Source organism: Myotis nattereri, assembly GCF_964212035.1.
Source record: "Myotis nattereri genome assembly, chromosome: 1".
In the NCBI taxonomy this organism is placed as follows: Eukaryota; Metazoa; Chordata; class Mammalia; order Chiroptera; family Vespertilionidae; genus Myotis; species Myotis nattereri.
Genome location: NC_138075.1, coordinates 74216999 through 74235379, shown reverse-complemented (window position 1 = coordinate 74235379; position 18381 = coordinate 74216999). Strand labels below are relative to the sequence as shown.

Below are 18381 nucleotides of genomic sequence, written 5' to 3'. Positions count from 1 at the left end.
CTCTCTCTCTCTCTCTCTCTCTCTCTCTCTCTCTCTCTCTCTCTCTCTCTCTCTCACCTAAATACTCCACTTTTGTAATGAAGTTGCTTCCAGAGCCTTTGTTGCAATTCTAGGATTTTTGCCCACTGATTTACCTGTTTCAAAGAGGACTTGTCAAGCGCACTAGGTGGATCAGTTCATGGGGTTTTTAAAAAAGCTATAGTAGCCAGCACCGGTTTGGCTCAGTGGATAGAGCGTCGGCCTGCGGACTGAGGGGTCCCGGGTTCGATTCCGGTCAAGGGCATGTGCCTGGGTTGCGGGCACATCCCCAGTGGGGGGTGTGCCGGAGGCAGCTGATCGATGTTTCTCTCTCATCGATGTTTTTAACTCTATCTCTCCCTTCCTCTCTGTAAAAAATCAATAAAATATATTTAAAAAAAAAAAAAGCTATAGTATTCTTTCCAAAAAGGAAAAGATAAAGAAATAAAGATGTGTAACAAAACACATGTTTTCTGCTGAGATATAAAATAAACCCTATGAAACAGAATGCCTTAGGGAAGCTAGTCATGTGCATGTGGTTTCCCTGGCGATTATAAATGGCTTCATTTATGAAAGTATTATTAACATTCTAGCTCACCCCACTTTCACAATTAATGTAATTAGGGAGAGGCACAGCTTGGCAGTCATTTCAGATATATGATTTAGAAACTGCACTTGAAATGATTGTTTAGGCTAACTCAAAATGGAAATATTTCTAAGGCATTGTATTGTTAAGGAAGACTTGATGTCTAAAATATGCTTTAAAAGAAAAATAGCTACTTCACTACATGATTTCTGGATTGGTCAGATATTCCACTTAAGAAGAAAGGATTAGAGCTGCCTTCGTGCATCGGTTTGGGAGCCCAGGTATTGTTATTTACTTTCTTCCACTTGCCATTTTGTAACCTGCGGTTGGACCTCAGAACCCCAAGCTCACCATTCTGTGAGCCTTGTAAGAAAACTTCCTAGTGTCACTCACAATGTTTGGTGAATGCTTTTTTCAATGCTCAAATTACCAGCTTTGCAATACCAACTACAATAAGAGAAGGGTCATTTCTTCTCACAGTGCAGGTTTAAATGTTTAGGCTTTAGGGGTCTGGAAAGAGTCTTTTTTTTCCTTCCATCTCCAAATTCAGTTGAGAGTCCAAGTGGCCATAATGTAATGAAGTTCATGCTTATTATAAAAAAGCAGATCGTGGCCTCTGGCAAAGCCAATTCCTGTAGTTTCCAGGTTCCAAACCTATGCTAGGGGTCCATTTATATGAGAATGCTCTTAAGTCTGGGTCAGTTTGGAAGAGAAAGTTTTCTGATTACGGGTAGGAGAGGGAGCACATAATACTGCCCTGGGCTTACTTTAAACTTGGAAAACAATTTATTATGCTCACACTTACAATTGGAAAAGAAAAACAATTCTGTGCATCTAAATTAAGTACACTAATTTTTAAATTCTGATTGATGAAAAAAGTCAGCTTGTGCTCTGCTGCAAATGCTTTGGAGGCCTGAACAGGTGGTAGGTCATTTTCAAGTGAAAAGAACAAGTGTATTTGACCTCTGCTGGCTTCCTCCCTGTGGTAGGTTGAATAATGGCCCCAAAGATATTCACCTCCTCATTCTCAGAACCTGTGAATACCAGGAGACCTTGCAAAAGGCATGCTGCATAAGTGATAACTAAGAATCTTTAGCTGGGGAGAATATCCTGGATTATCTGGGTGGGGTAACTGAATCCAAGGGGCCTTATAAGAGGGAGGCAGGAGGGTCAGAGTCAGGACAAGCAATGACAGAGACAGAGGTTGGACTGATACCATTGCTGGATGGGGCCACGAGTCAAAGAATGCAGGAGGCCTTTAGAAGCTGGGAAAGGCAAGAAATGGATTCTCTCCTGGAGCCTCCAGAGGAATGCAGTGCTATTAACCCACTTCAGACTTGTGGTCACCAGATCTGGGTGACAATAAACTTGTATTCTTTTGAAGCCACGAAGTTTGTGGTAATTTGTTACAGCAGTAAGAGGAAACTAAGCTACTCTACCGATAGAACGTCCTGGGTTGAGGGTTTCAGACTCCTCTCCCGAAGCTACAGCCAGACTAAGGGTCACAGAGCAAGTGGCTGTAGAGCTCCCACAGAAGCTGGGACCTGAGAGATATCAGGTCTTAGTCTTTGCTGAGGCAGCCGGAGTCAGTGATCGAGTGCAGACCTCATGGAGGTCTGCCTGGACCTGGCCGGAGCCTCTGCCAACCAGAACAACGGCAAATGTAGACAGCGCCTCCTGCAGGACTGCTGGGGCCCATAGGTAAAGGTTGCAGGGCACAGACAGCATGCGCCTTAGTTCTCTGAACATCAAGCGCTAGAACTGCCGACATCTCAGCACTAGTATGGGGAAGATGCGGCCCAGGATAACCATCATGGCATAATGAACATTCCTGGCCACATGTCCGGCTTTCATTCGGCCCTTCTTCCTTATAAAATAACCCAGATTTTGTAGAGATGTGTGCCTCTACCCGAGGGCCCATGATCGTCAGTGAAAGCCAAGGCAACCTCACTCCAAAGGTGGGCTCTGTTGACTTAAGTCAGCATTTTATTTTCTAGACACACTCATTGGTTCAGGGATGGGCCTGTGCCCAAATTCTCCAATCAGTGATCTCAGGATCCTTATTTCATGGACTTTTCTGCATTTCCCTTGGATACTGTCATGACTGGACAGGAGGCTGGAACTGCAGCCACCATCCTGCCACCAGCCTGAAGGAGAAGCTGGAACATGTGGCAGTGATCAGAGCCATGGGAGTCTGGTGTCTGGTTCCATCTCTAAACTAAGGTTCGCCTTGATCTTATCAGCTACTCTACCTGACTTGGCCTTTGCTCTTTTTTGGATGAAAGTATCGGATATGATAGATGTGCAGATGAAGTTCATATGACCTATGCTTTGTAGACTCACTTCGGCAGTTGAAATGTACACAGTCTTCTAAGTAGTAGAACAGTACACTGAGCATTATTTTATAGAACCCTTACCCAACATCACAATTAGTAAAGGACAGATCAAAATGTTGGCTGCTAAACTATAAACCATCTCAGAGCTGCTTACTTTCAACAGCTTCATAACATTCAGAAAAATTAGTTATGCTTTAGAGTTCTATTATACTGTCTAGGTGCTTTCTCATAATAAACTAGGAAATGGATTCAGAAATAATCCTGAAAATCATAAAGCTTTAGCAGTCTTTCTAATTGACTCTGAGCTGGGCAGTTTATTCACTTTCCCAGAGCCTAATTTCTTCACCACTAAACTGAAGTTAGCAATGTAAAATTCATGTAGAACAGTGGTTCTCAACCTTCTGGCCCTTTAAATACAGTTCCTCATATTGTGACCCAACCATAAAATTATTTTCGTTGCTACTTCATAACTGTAATGTTGCTACTATTATGAATCATAATGTAAATATCTGATATGCAGGATGGTCTTAGGCGACCCCTGTGAAAGGGTCATTCGACCGCCAAAGGGGTCGCGACCCACAGGTTGAGAACCTCTGATGTAGAAGGAAATGAATGCAAGGATGGTGTAGTGATAAGAGTGCTGGTGTCTTTGTTCCACATCTGGCTGTTGGGCTTTGGTAAAGTTGTTTAACTTCTCTGTGTCTACCCACTTTTATGAAGTCAAGTCACTTGTGACTTAATATTCTGGAATTCCGTCTCTCTGACCCATTGAGCTCTCAGAAGGGTTGTACTAGTTTATTAAAATAGCAAAGGAAGGCCTAAGGCTTCCTTGGGAAGTTGATGAGCATCAAGACTTTTACCATCACATTTTAATGCCCACTGACCCTATCTTGACATTGCCCAGCTTGCATTTACTAATAGTAAAACCTGAGATTGAGAAAAACTTGAACATCCCAGGGGTACTGACCACAGAGTAAGTGGCCATTATCAAGGCATCACTGTGCACCACTGATTGCTTCTGTGAGGTGACGAGCTGTGGCAACTCAATGGCCTTTCTGATGACTGCCCTGACCCACGGCTGAGGGAGAACCATTCCTATGCCAGGGGTCATGGCACAGCAGCCTGCTGATTTAATTGGGAAGGTTTACTGGGGACGGTCTCAGATCCTTTGCGCTCTGTGCCCCGGAGCTTCCGCTGGGCTGCAAGTCCGCTCTGCATTAAAAAGTGACCAGACACCTACTCCTTATTAGCATAGAAGGGCGGGGTAGGAAGTTAAATCCATCCACTCCAAGGGGCTTGGCAGATTCATCATGTTAACCTCTCTGTGCTTTCCCGGAGCCTCTCTGGCCCGGGCTGTGCATTAGGGATCAGTTTGCCTCATTCCACTAAACAGGATGTTGTCTGCTGTCAGAAACCCGAGAACAAGGTGACAAGTCTCTGAAAGGAAAAGCCTGCAAAGACAACATGTGGAGTATTGTTCCTGAATGACAAGAAATAACTACCCATTTACTGCATGTCCCCAGAACCCCAGAGGCAGCGCTGGTTCAGGGCCTGCCCCAGGCTCTGCAGCAGGCGCTGAACATCTAAGAAAGCGCCTGCTCTCATTCATCCACTCTCATTCATCCACTCTCTATTTGATGTTTGGACGTGCATGCGTGCTTCCTTCTCTATTGGCCTCACTGGCTGGGGGATGTGGGTAAAAGTTCAGGCTGGCTAGAACTCTCTATTTCTTATTATAATAAGAGCTTCCCATGTTTCAGACTCTGTGCTAAACCCTGCACCTGAACTGTCCTTTCACTCTCATGACCACCACAGAGGAGTAGAAAAAGACATAGCAGGAACAGTTTCCTCAACAATGATGGTCATTATTAGACTCACTCCATTTTTTAATTAGGCAAAGAAACACTCAACTTAATTAACAAACCAAGGTTCCTGTAAACAGGCAGCCTGCTGAGGCAGCAGGGGGTGAGGGCTGGGGACGGAGGCCTGGACACAGAGCCTCCTGCCATTATCCACAACTGGCATGATCCCCACAAGCTGCCCAGTCAGCCTGGCCTGGCCTGGCCACCCTTGACCTTGGCTCGCAGGGCCGGCTGGGTGTGGACAGTGGAGTGGCACTTGGGTATTTCTGCTAAGTTTGTTTCTAAATTTCCCTCCCTTAGTGGAGTTCTGCCTTGGCCAGAGCCTCCAAAGGAGACAAGTGTGGAAGCAAAAGGACTGTTTCTCCAGCTGCTGGACACTCTCCCTGCCAGAGCAGCCCTGCAGACGGCCAGTGAAACCGCCGGTTCTGCCAGTCCACCTCTGTGGCCCCCTGGGTCTCATCCATCACATGGAGATAATTAGCCTGTTGTTTTTGAAAGCAGTCAACCAGCCCCATAATCACTTCCTCAAAAACGTTTAGGCGATTAAATGACCGATGGTGACAATGGGGAAAAGAGCAGAGAGAACAGATGATGTCGCCAAGGGGCTCGGGAGGTATGTCTCTGAAATGAACATGCAGCAGAGGTGGGACTGCAAAGGACGCAGGGAACTGAGGTCTCTGTCTTTGCTCTGCAGGGGAAATAATCAAACTGCTTTTATTTTAGTTTCTACGGTCTATTCAGTATGGAGAATAAACTGATTATGGGGCAAGCTATGGACAAGGCATCCTCAGTACCTAGGCTTCTCTACCCTCTCCTCCCACCCCTGTAGGCCCTCTCCCAGTCCCCCCTGCACAGTGTTCTGAAAGGGCAAGGGCCTGGACATGGAGCAGGATTCCAGTCTTGGCCTCTTTCTTACTTATTGCAAGAACTTTGTCCAAATTATCTTGCTTCTTTCAGCCTTAGTTGTCTGGTGTGCAGAACAGAAACCTGGCTGCGCTGGCTGAAGCTCAGTTGGTTAGAACATCGTCCCCCACACTAAAAGGTTGCAGGTTCAATTCCCGGAAAGGGCACACACTTAGGTTGCAGGTCTGATCCCCAGCCAGGGCATGTACAGGAAGCAGCTGTTTGATGCTTCTCTCTCCCTGTCTCTCTCTCTCTGTCTCCCTCTCTCCCTCCTTCCCCTACCCTCAACCCCTCTCACTAGAAATCAACGGAAGCATATCCTCAGGTGAGAATTAAACAAACAAAAACCGGGAACCTGGCTGCCGCTGTATCTGGTTGTTTGCTGTGAGGATACAATCAGATGAGGGGATGTGAAGCATCTAGCACAGTACCTGGCACAAAGCAGGTGCTCAGTAAATGTTAGGTTTTCGCTCCCGTGACGACCAAGCTCTCTTCTCCGTCACTAAAACACAGGCTACCAAAGGGCAGGCCTGACTCTGACTGATTCAACAGACGCGGAATACTACCTGTTATGCATCTCCTGCCGAGAAGCACTGGACAGGAGCCAGTGTGCCTTCTGAGTTCTGCTCCCTGCTTTGCCTTCCATGAGGGTGAGTTGCTTAATGCTCTAGATTCTCCATGTCCTCATCTCTAAATACTAGGACATTACACCGAGCATCTCATTCACAGGGCTCTCCAGGTGAAAATCTGGTGACTTCTAAGGAGCTAAATAAAAGTCAGGCTCTGCCCCTTCCCTCTGTTAACTCAATCGCCCACCTCAAGGGATCCATAAAGACAACCTGTAACACCCTCCTCTTCCTCACATTTCTAATTGTTGCCAAGATATGTCAACCCTACCTTTGCAAGGTGTCTGACACCTAGAGTTTGCTTCTTGCTGTTGCCACTGGTGTCAGTTTTTTTTTTTTTTTTTTTTTATTGCTACTGTGACTAATCACCACAAACTTAGTGACAAAACAACACAAATTCACAGTCTCACGGTTCTGTCGATCAGAAGTCTGACCCAGAGCTGGGCTAACCTAGACTGGTTGTCAGGGGAGAGAACAACCTAACATTTATCGAGGACCCACTGTGTGTCAGGTACTGTGATACATGATGCTTCTGGGGGAGTAACTCAGTGGCTGCATACTGACATTCAGGGAAACCCTGCTTAAACTGTAGTGTGTGGGAAATACAGGCCTAGAACTAACAGGCAAATGGTTTTCTAGGGAATTTGCTGGATTGGGATATGAAAACAAACTGTAACCCAGTATGGTGGGCTGCTACTATCAGATCTTCTCTCCACATTCTCATAGGATCTTGGATAAGATTGTAACAGCTTTCATCTTCAATATGGCTTGGAGTTAGTTTAGGCAAATCCAGTGACCTGGAACCAGCCAGCAGGACTCTCATGGGTGCAGGACACTGTTGCTTCCTGTTTCCTAGAAATGTTGAGGTTTCCCTGCAGATCATCTGGCCAACACCATCTTCTCATAGAGGAGAATTGTACTCCCTACCCTGAAAATCCTGAGTCCAGAGCTTTGGCTTGGCTGATTTTTCAATGTTAAAATTTTGACCTCCTGAGTTCAGATTTCCTACATATAACAATGAGTCAAGTAGCGAGTTACCTCACAGATGCAGTAGGCAAGATAAAATGTGATGGTTTTAAGAAGCCATTCTGTATGCAATGCTTATGTTGGGGGTGCCTGATATTTACACTGAAAAATTCTTCGGCAAGTTGCATGAGGCAATGGAAAGAGGGGGAATCAGAGTCAGAAGAACTGGACCAAGTCACAGCTCTACTCATCTCGGTTACCTGAAGCTGGTGACATTCAGGCACTTGTAAATTTTTCTGGAACCAGGTAATGGTGGAAAGAATAAAAGAATCCCTTAATTCTTCTGAGTCCTATTTTCATTAATCAAACAATGGAAGGGAGAAAAAACAAACAAACAAATAAAAAACCCCCACAAACCCAACAGTCATCCCTTGGTGTCTGGACCCCCTGTTGATACCAAATTGGATGGATGCTTAAGTCCCTTATATAAACTGGTGTAGTACTTGTATATAATCAGCACACATCCTCCCGTATACTTTAAATCACCTATAGATTACTTATAATATCTAATACAATGTAAGTGCTATATGAATAGTTGTTATACTGTATTATTTAGGGCAGCGGTTCTCAACCTGTGGGTCGTGACCCCTTTGGCGGTCGAACGACCCTTTCACAGGGGTCGCCTAAGACCATCCTGCATATCAGATATTTACATTACGATTCATAATAGTAGCAACATTACAGTTATGAAGTAGCAACGAAAATAATTTTATGGTTGGGTCACAACATGAGGAACTGTATTTAAAGGGCCAGAAGGTTGAAAACCACTGATTTAGGGAATAATGAAAAGAAAAAGTCTGTAAATGTTCAGTACTGACACAACCATCTCAGGCCAAACTACATAGTACATGAAAGCAACAATGTAACTACGCAGAACCCAAAGGTATGAAGGGCTGACTATGTGAAGTATTGTGAATTCACGGTAGCATGTTATTCTCATCTATACTTCTTATATTTTATGAAATGCAAGGCTAAGAGAAATCAGATAAGCAATAACATGGACAATGTTGCCAATATTTTAAAGGATTTTGATCCTTTTATTTCAACTGGCTACATGTTAAAAAATATTTTCTCCATTCCATCAAGTTAAAAACCATTTTGGGGTTGTGGCAGTTAAACCATTCCTAAGATTTTCTCTTAATATGTCAGCTCTGAGTGAGGGGCCTAGGTCAGGGGTGGGCAACCCCTGGCATGCGTGCCAAACATGGCATACCAGTAACTTTTGCTGGCACGTGAAACCCTCTCTTATAATCTTCCATTTACAATTTTTTTCTTAATATTGACTTTTTAATTTTTCAGATAAATTCAGTGTAGGTGCATTTTAGATAAATAAATAATTTTACATAACAAGTTATCTTAAAGACCATAGACATGGATTGACGAGAGAGGGGAAGAGCAATTTCTATGCCTCTGCCTTAACTCTCCCTGCCTTCCTAGATCCGACCAGTGTTTTGGTTTCATCCAAATACGCTTGTGAATCTTTGTTCTCAGTGATGAATTTTGTTAAGTCTCTTAATAGGAGTAGCCTGACGGATGAAAGTAGTAGCTTGTGCATATCTCTGAAGGTCACGAAATATAAACCTGATGTAAAATCTGGCCGAAACCGGTTTGGCTCAGTGGATAGAGTGTCGGCCTGCGGACTGAAGGGTCCCAGGTTCGATTCCGGTCAAGGGCATGTACCTGGGTTGCGGGCATATCCCCAGTGGGAGATGTGCAGGAGGCAGCTGATCGATGTTTCTCTCTCATCGATGTTTCTAACTCTCTATCTCTCTCCCTTTCTCTCTGTAAAAAATCAATAAAATATATTAAAAAAATAAAGTCTGTCATCAGTGATGCAGCAGCAAAAGTCCCACTGAAAATATCAAACGGAGTCATAAACTTTTCTGTCGGACTATCAGTGTACATGTATACATTAAAAAATAAATGTATTTTTCATCATCATATACTGTGTTTTTGTCACTCGAATGAATTTTATTATTTCTTCAAGGTTCTTCACATACGTACACCTTAAGAGATATCAAATAGGCATAACATGTTCTCAAAAAGTTAGGGATGGCACGCAGAATTTTGAGTCAGAGATTTTGCTGGTTTTGGCACGCACTCACAAAAAGGTTGCCCATCCCTGGCCTAGGTTATCTGGAAGATGCGGCAGGGAACCCATATGCTGACAAGCAGACATGCTTCAACACCTTTTATTTCTATTTCTGGGACTCCAGGATGGAAGGCTTATGACACAAAGCTTGTGCCTTTCATAACCCTGCTTGGGAAGGGAAGAAGTGTGGGCTGAAAATATGGTCTCAGACTGGGGTGGCCTCTCGGGTTTGCAAACCAGAACAGATACAACATGGCCTTTCGGCCTGAGGTCCAGTGCTAGGTTACAACCCTTGGAGCCTGGGCACCATTCTTAGAGTCAGGGAGACTCCACAGAACCAGACGATTTCATCACAGACTCTGTTTCCCTAACATGAAATGGCCCCTCTTGGAGGGAACCTAGTCGTGACATATTCTATTAGAAAGAAACATCCACTTTCAAAATAGACTCTCAGCAGGTAATACGGGTCAGCTCAATCTATTTTTAGTTCTATTTTGGCAGGAACCACAGAGGGAGTCTAAGCTCACGTTCTTTTGTGCTTTTAGAATCTTGCTGGCATATCCTCACCAAATACCCACCCTACCCAGTCCATGGTGACAGATGGGATTGATCAAGGGTTGCCAGGGCAACTGTTGCCAAGTACCCCATACACTTTTCCAGAGGCTTCAACACTTCTGCTGATAAATGGTGAGGATTCTTTCCTTTCAGAGATGGTCTGACAAAGATGGAAGGTCAATATAAAGGGCAATAAGATATATGAACACCAAAGTTAGTGTTTTCAGACAAACCCATCATATCTTGACAGGCTATTGCTCTAGTCTATGATTTGAAAGCATATTCTAAGATGGATAAGAACAGGGAACAAGATAAAAGGCAACTACATTAAATCTGGGAAAGTCCTTCTTCTTTAGACAAATGATATATTTGCAGAATCGGGTACTAAAGACAGATTGATTATATATAATATACAGACAACGCTCCTTTTGAAATGTTAATGGTTTGTAGACAATAAACTGCCCTGTAGAACAAATTATGATCTTGTCTCAACATGGTCACATGGTAGGAGTCACCTATACTGTAAGGACTAAAGAAATGAATTTGGACAAGGTTTGGCATTGTTGTAAGAATGGAAGGTCAAAGTCCTTTAGGGTATTACATTATGGAAATTGTAGCCCAAAAGCACACACACAAACAACCTCCCTAACACCTCCCATCCGATTTCCTTTATTCTCCTTTTATTATTACTTCGTTTCCTCCCTGGGAAAGTTTCAGTGCTCGGGAACCACAAGCAGAAGTGACAGAAACAACAATGGTTAGGAGAGGAAGATCATGGAAACAGAAAACAAAGCACAGAAACATGTGTCTAGGCATTTTTTAACTAGAGATACAACAAGAGCAGACCCACCACGCAATGGACCCCCTAGGTTTCAAAAGACTCTGAAAGTACATTGCTTAAATGAGAAGAAAAGCATAGCTCAATATATACTACAATAACTACCACCAATTATAACAGATACTTCCTTGGAAGCTAAACAGCCCATCTCTATCATAGATGTTTATTAGAAAGCTAATTACCTTAATTGGGTCTCAGAGGAGCACTGTGCTGGCAGTACTCTGATTGAAAGGTCACTTACTAGGGCATCTCTCTTCTTCCACTGCCGGCTGATGCTTTTCTGGCTTGGGAGGGCCTTTGATTTTCTGCAACAAGGCACGAAGTTTGCCAGTCCAAGAGCTGTCCTCCTCCTCCTCTTCCTCTCCCTCCAGGGGAACCCCTAGCAAGTCACAGCACACAGTGAAAATCTTGAACAGGATATGAAACCATGAAATGATTGAGAGAACATAATAACTCTGCTTCTCATCCTTAAGTATTTGCCTATAGAATGTCTTTTCACAAGATTTTTTTTAAAAAAAGATGATTTCTTGTGTACAAGAACATCAAGTAATTTCAATCCCAAAACTTAACTCTTCTAACCTATATTCCCAAAGCACTCTATAGTCTCTAGAAAGAAAGTTAACATTGAGTTATTTCAAATGAAAAGACATCTGTTATCCAATATACACTCAATCCATGATGTATAAGCAGCACAAACGCTAAGAGCCACTTAAAACCAGCAGCTATGTATCAAAGGGAGGAATTGCTGGCTTAGAATCCTTTAAGCGCAGACATTACAATAGTATATCATTGCCAACATACAAAGCAAAGGGGATCAGAAGCAGAGTCCCAAACCCAACTACCTAACTCAAAGTGAGTTGGGTGAGGTTTATGTAGGATAAATTATTTTATTTCCTTCTTTAGAGACAAAGTCCCTTCTCATATCTCAGCAACGTCTCTTGCAGGTAGAAGACATTTCAGACAGGAATTATGGCAGGATTACTTCCTGTATCTTCTCTGATACAAGTAGTGTGGATAGAACCATTTCTTAAATAATTAGTATTGTAATTTTTAAGTGGAAAAATAACTTTCCACCTCCCCTCCTGCTACTGGCTGCTAAAGAAGGAGCCAGGAACCGACTTGTCTCTGATGAAGCTGCATGCTGGAAGCTCACCACAGTGAGTGAGAAGGTCCTCGTGGAAGTCATACAGCTCCTCCCGGATCTCGTCTGGGCAGGGGCAGTTTTCTCCCAGTTGAAAGTTCAGAAGCATGTTGATCTTTGAGGGACAAAGAAGAATGGCTAGTTTGTTCTCAGTGGTGGTCCAAAGAACTCAGATCCTGCCTTAGACAGATACCCAACATTCTTTGCAAATTTTATTTGACTCTTTTTTTTTTTTGGTAAAAACGGTCAACATTTAAAACCTGAAACACTAATTCAAAAGAATGTAGGTACCCTTATGCTCACTGCAGTGTTATTTACAACAGCCAAAATTTGGAAGCAGCCCAAGTGTCCATCAGTAAGTAGGTGGCTGGAAAAAAAAGCTGTGGTACATTTACACCAAGGAATACTACTCTGACGTAAAAAGGAAGAAAATTTTACCCTTTGCAACAGCATGGATGGACCTGGAGAACATTATGCAAAGTGAAATAAGCCATTCAGAGAAAGACAAGTACCATATGATTTCACTCATGTGAAATTTAATGAACAAACTGAACTACTAAGCAAAATAGAGACAGACTCGTAGATAGAAACAGATAGACAGCTCTGGTGGGGAAAGAATGTTGGGGGTGTGTGTGTAGGGATGAAGCAAAAATGAAAAAAAAAAAAGAGAGAACTCATGGACAATAGTCTGGTGATTGCAGGAGACGGGAAGGGGAGTATAGAGGGGATAAATGGTGATGGGAAAAATTAAAGTAAAAAATAAATAAAAAGTTAGATAAAATATAAATAAAAGTAGCTTGTAATTTTTTCTAATTATAAAAGTTAATTAATTGCACAAAATTTGGAAAATACCTAAAGAAGAAAATATACTGATATCACACCACCCAATGAAAATCACTGTTAATATTTTAGTTAATATCTTCCAATCTTTATGTATGTGGGCTAAGATTATACATGCGGGATCTAGATACACTTTTGAAACTCATTTTTTTTTCTACTTAACAATTTATCTTGAGCATTTTCTTATTTCCTTAACCTAATTTTAGAATTTTTATTGATTTCACAGAGGAAGGGAGAGGGAGAGGGAGATAGAAACATCAATAATGAGAGAGAATCATTGATCGACTGCCTCCTGCACGCCCCACAGTGGGGACCAAGTCTGCAACCGGGCATGAACCCTGACTGGGAATCGAACCATGACCTCCTGGTTCATAGGTCAATGCTCAACCACTGAGCAACTCTGGCTGGGCCTTAATCTAATTTTTAATAGGTGCATTGCATTTTCATTAAATAGATAAATAGCAATTTATGTGAAATTTATGTAAAATTAATGACCTGGTATGATATTTTTAAGTTATTTTCATTTCTTATCCTTATAAATAAAGTTGGTTTTAATTTCCTTTTATATAATTTTTGCTCACATCTCTGATCATTTTCTTAGGATAAACTCCTAAAAGCAAAAGGATGAGATCAAAGGTTTGTGCATTTTAATGGCTCTTGATATGAATTGCCAAATTGCCCTCCAGGGAGCTCATAGCAATTTGTATTATCATCAAGTTTATATGAGAGTATATATTTCTTTGCCATCTCCATTACAATAATGAGAGTTAACACATTTTCAAATATTTTCCAATTTAATGGGTGAAAAATGTCATATCCTTGTTGCTTTAATTTGCATTTAATTGGTGAGGCTGAACTTTGTTTTTCCACAATAAGGACCATTTTCATTTCACATTTTAGAAATATCCCAACTATTTTCTCCTTCCATTTTTCTGTTGGGCAATTATCATTTTAAACATTAATCAACATGTACTTTGCACATCTCTAGACAATTTACTCTCATAACAAATTTTCCATATATATTTTCCAGTTTATAGTCAGCTTTGAATGTTGCTTATGTGACGTTCCTGACGTGTAGGCTTTATGTTTTGCAGTCAGCCCATCATCTTCTTCAGTTTTGTCTCGGGAGTCTTATCCGTTTCTGTGCCATGGACCACTCTGACAGCCTAGTGAAACCCATGTTTTCCTTTGCAGATTAATATTTTAAACACATGGAATAAAATGTAGAGGATTACAAAGAGGAACAATTACGTTGAAATCTAGTTATCAAGAGCCTAAAAAACAAATCTGTGATATAATAACATATGTGCTTGTTTATTAGCTCACTGGACAAAAGGATCGGGTGTCAGGTCTTATATCCACCGTGATCTGGAAGCATGTAATGAATGTGAGTGATATTTCATGGTGTGAAAACCACTGCAATATGATATGAAAAAATATGCAATTTATGTTGGTGACAAAGTCAGGTCCTTGCATTGCTGCCTACCTTAATAGTTAAAAAATACTATTAGAGATTAATGAAAAGTTAGTAAAAATAAAGCTGTCATTTATTTTCCACTCAGATTTCTGGATGTCTGAATTCATCCCACAGACCCACAACTCCAGGCTAGTGAGCATCTGGAGGGATTGGAGCAGTAACCAGAGGAAATCTTGTCTATTCTGCTGCCTCAGGCAGGTTAACCCAAACAGCAGGCAAAAGGAGGTTTTCTCCTTCTGTTTAGGTTTCTAGGTTAAAAAAGTTTACAATCTCCCTAATTAAACCAGGAACCTTATTTACTATTGGTTGGGAGAGTCTTAGTCAAAGCTTCCACTGCAAACAATTTTTTTTGGAAGTAGGTAGCAGAATCATCTATAATCAAATACTATTCATAAATAGGTTGAAAAAGTAATTTCTGTGGTTGTTCTGTAATGTTAAATTACAGCAATTATAGCAATAACATATATTGACACGTTGTTTATTAAATGAAAATAGGACCTGAGAAGCTCTTTTCAGAATCAAAACATTAATTTCTGTATTGACAGATCTTTCCCCAGTGGAACACTTAGGAAGCAGGGACCCACCAGCCTGCAGGGCATTCAACCACCAGGGGGGTGAGCCGAATTCTCTGCTGGAGGTCGTACCCTTCAACCAAGCCCTTTGAAAGGGAAGGTTTGCTGACGATGTTTGGCTAATTTGCCAACCATCATTTGACTAATATTAGTTTTACTTACTCTTGCATTTAGTTCCATCCCCCAAGCATGGTTTTTTCATCTCTCTAATTACTTTCTGGACATAGGACTGAAAATCTCTATTTATCTTCAAAGGTTACAGAAGGATGAGGTAATCATACCACTGTTTTAAAAGTCTAATTCTTATGCATTCTATTTCCCAAGTGATTTTTCATTGCTCTCCCCTAAAACTGATTTCAATCTTCCATATCCTTTGCTGATATTAAATTCTTATTTAGAGAGCTTCATGGGTAGATTCCTCCTAGAAATGAATACTCTGGGAGGTGTGGCAGACGGGATAGCTGAGTTTGACAGCAGTGACTGTCCCTTCTTTCTTTTCATTTCTAGACCAGCAGCATTAACATCACCTGGGAACTTGCTCAAAATGCAAATTCTTGGGCCTCACACTAGACCCACTGAACTAGAAACCCTAGAGGTGGGACCAGCAAATTGTATTTTATTAAGTCCTCTGGTGATTCTGATGTCTGTTCAAGAATCACTGGGCTAACACGTTAGGGAAGAATTTATTGAGTTACAGGCGTCTGAATTGAGTCTGAAGTGACTGGTCAGTGGATTGTTTAGAAGGCGGAAGTGATGGCCGGCCCAGGGGAGGCAGAAGAGAAGGTAAGGAGGCAGAAGGGGGAAAGAAAGGGTGGGAGCCCGCATGGCCCTTCCAGGAGCCAGGATCGTGAGCTGAGCCCAGGAGGATAGTGCACCTACTCTCATAAGTTGGGAAACGCTGACCATATTCTGTTGATCTCTGATAGAGAGCAGTGATTTCCGGAAAGACTGGACTGAAATTTTTAAAGTGGTGGAATCTTGCTGGTGTGCAAGTTGCATACTGACAGTGAGCCAAATTTGACTTAGTGAGAGAGACATAGATGGAAGAGAAGGGAGAGAACGCTGCCCTATGTGCAGTTTGGGAAGGGTTATTTCCCACCCAAAAGATAATTGGCAGGTGCTCCTTGGTTGTCAGATGAGGGCTGTCTCCTGGTGGCACTGGCTCCTTTCATTTCCCACAGCTCTGTGCTGCCAGGCACAGAAAGGTTTCAAGGGCCTTGCTCCCGTAGGGTTCACATTCTTCCTTAGGAATGGGATGGAGGCTCAGAAAGGGCTTTTTACCTGCTCCTGTGGGGGTGAGCGGAACTCCTTGGTCTTCCTGGCAGTCAGGGCCGCAGACATGTTCAGGGCCTGCATGAGCTCGTTGTAGCGGAACTTCTGATTTGCCTGGAGCTTGGAGACATAAATGTCACCAAATGCCACAATGGCCTCCACTCGGTGCTGCAGCTCACAGTCACAGAGGTAGCTGAGGAGCTCGCACATCTGCAAGAAAAGTGCACGTATATGCGAATAATGCTTTATGGAGGAAGCACCTAGCATCCCCATTTTACAGATGATAAGACTGAGACGTGGGTGATTTCAGTAACCGCTCCAGGGTCACACAGTAGGAACAGAGCTATTACTTGAATCTAAGTTGGCCAGAATGCAGAGACCAGTTCTTCCCCATTAAGGTCAGGAGAACAACAGAAATAAGCTCACTAAAGACACAGTAAATCTCTCTGCAGAGAGAGAGAAAAACATTTCTAAGAGTGTTTTCCTCAGCTTAGTATAGGACCCGCCACTGAATTGCACTGCGAGCCTGGCTCCTGCCTGATATCCTCTAGTTCTCTCACTGTTTTTTGTTTACAAGCTCTGCATTTCTGTGATTAGTTCCTTAGGATTGTTATTGTTACTAATCTTGTCACTATTAGAATTTACACCAATAGGAGAAACAATAGCCATCCTTCCTGAGCACTAACTGTTCGCAGGACACTGTGCCAGGCACTTGCTATACTTAATCTCCTCTAATCCCTATGTTCCTGATATTTTCAGTAAAGCAGAAGTTCTGTTAACCTATCCCCACATAATCTTTCATGGGATTAACAGCCACTCTCCATTTGTCCAGGTGGAGAGGGCTCTCGCCTACCTGTTCAGAGTCTCTGGCCTACCTGCAAACCTCTGTTCCTGCCAGGCAAACTAGGACCCAAAGCTTACGCCAGTCATACATGTGATGCAACTACAACATTTAATTAAAAATTGTAGGAACCAATGAAATAGGAAAACTAAGTTGAATGACTAAGGGATGTCTATAAAAGTTAAGTTTTTTCCCCCCAAAATGCTAAAAATTGGGTGTTAGACAACTACAAAAAAAAATGGGGCAAATCATAAAAATCTAGAAGCATTTTGCACTCAGCTTTCCAATTATCTCTAAATCTGCATGCAGTCTACCCGAACTGGCAGCTGTAGATGGTGCACGACAGGTGTCATCCATGCGCAAAAGAGGGCTCTACGTGCCAGTCAGAGACTCACATTAAAGGAAAGGTCTCAGCCCTATATGAGACTAGCACAGCTATACATTTTTAATACAACATTCAAGGTTTATATGTAAAATTTGTTGTGCTTCTCCTCTATATTTAACATCTTGATTAACTGACCCCCTACCAATCCCATCGCATTGGATAAGAGGGCTCCAATGACGGGTTACTTGACTGTAATACATTTTATGATAAAACACATTTCATACTGTATTTTATAAAAATACATTTTAATTCTATGTTTTACTATATTATCATTCACATTTTACAAATCGGAAAGCTAAGACTCTGATGGGCTACTGACGTGGCAAGTTTACAAAGGTGGTTAAGGGATGGAGGGAGGAGCAGGAGCTGAAATTCAGGGATGTTCGAGCCAGGCTCACTCATGGGGCAGACTGTTCTACTCTCCTCATTTTCATTTATCTTTCCTCAGTTGCTAGAAGACAAACGTTATTGTCATCAGTTCTTTACTGATGCTAGATTACTCTGGTAAGACTATGTTTTAGGAAATGTTGAGGTTTCCTAGGTGATGCCAAGGGGACAACGCTACATTAGCCTGCCTCTCTTCCTTGGCTTGTATAGCAGTTTCTAGTACATGTGAGTGCAACAAGTCCACATTAGTTTGGTGATCAGAGAATGGATACAAAAGAGAGCTGGTGATGAGTGTGGTCCCCCTAAGTATCAATTCCTTTTGTTTACTCCACAGCCAAAGGCTCCTTCCTCTCTAGACAGGATCTCACAAATACATCTGTTAGTCCCAAAGGGTAAGAGATAAGACCAGGGCAAATCCATGACCAGTACCAGAAAAAGAGTTCTGAGGCAAGTGCCTTATTGACGAGGGTTGGTGTTTTCACTTTGGCTTGGGGAGACATATTCCATGTCAGAAATGAGCATGACTGGTGGGCACTTTGAGCATCTTTGTTACCCTCCAGGTTTAGGCCAGTATCCACAGCCACAGCCTCACCATCACTAGGCTCCACTGTCTCGCTCCCCAGC

The 18381-nt window shown here is 42.4% G+C and overlaps 1 protein-coding gene across 1 annotated transcript in view; it reads right to left on the bottom strand.

Annotated features, from left to right (window-relative positions):
- RYR3 (ryanodine receptor 3) overlaps positions 1–18381 on the bottom strand; it is a 548626-nt gene that overhangs the window by 169497 nt on the left and 360748 nt on the right. The window contains exons 36-38 of the mRNA XM_081108039.1: positions 16154–16354; positions 11996–12098; positions 11084–11221 (exon numbers count right to left, since the gene is read on the bottom strand). Of these exons, the coding sequence (XP_080964165.1) occupies positions 11084–11221; positions 11996–12098; positions 16154–16354 (442 nt within the window). The remainder of the gene's footprint in view (positions 1–11083; positions 11222–11995; positions 12099–16153; positions 16355–18381) is intronic.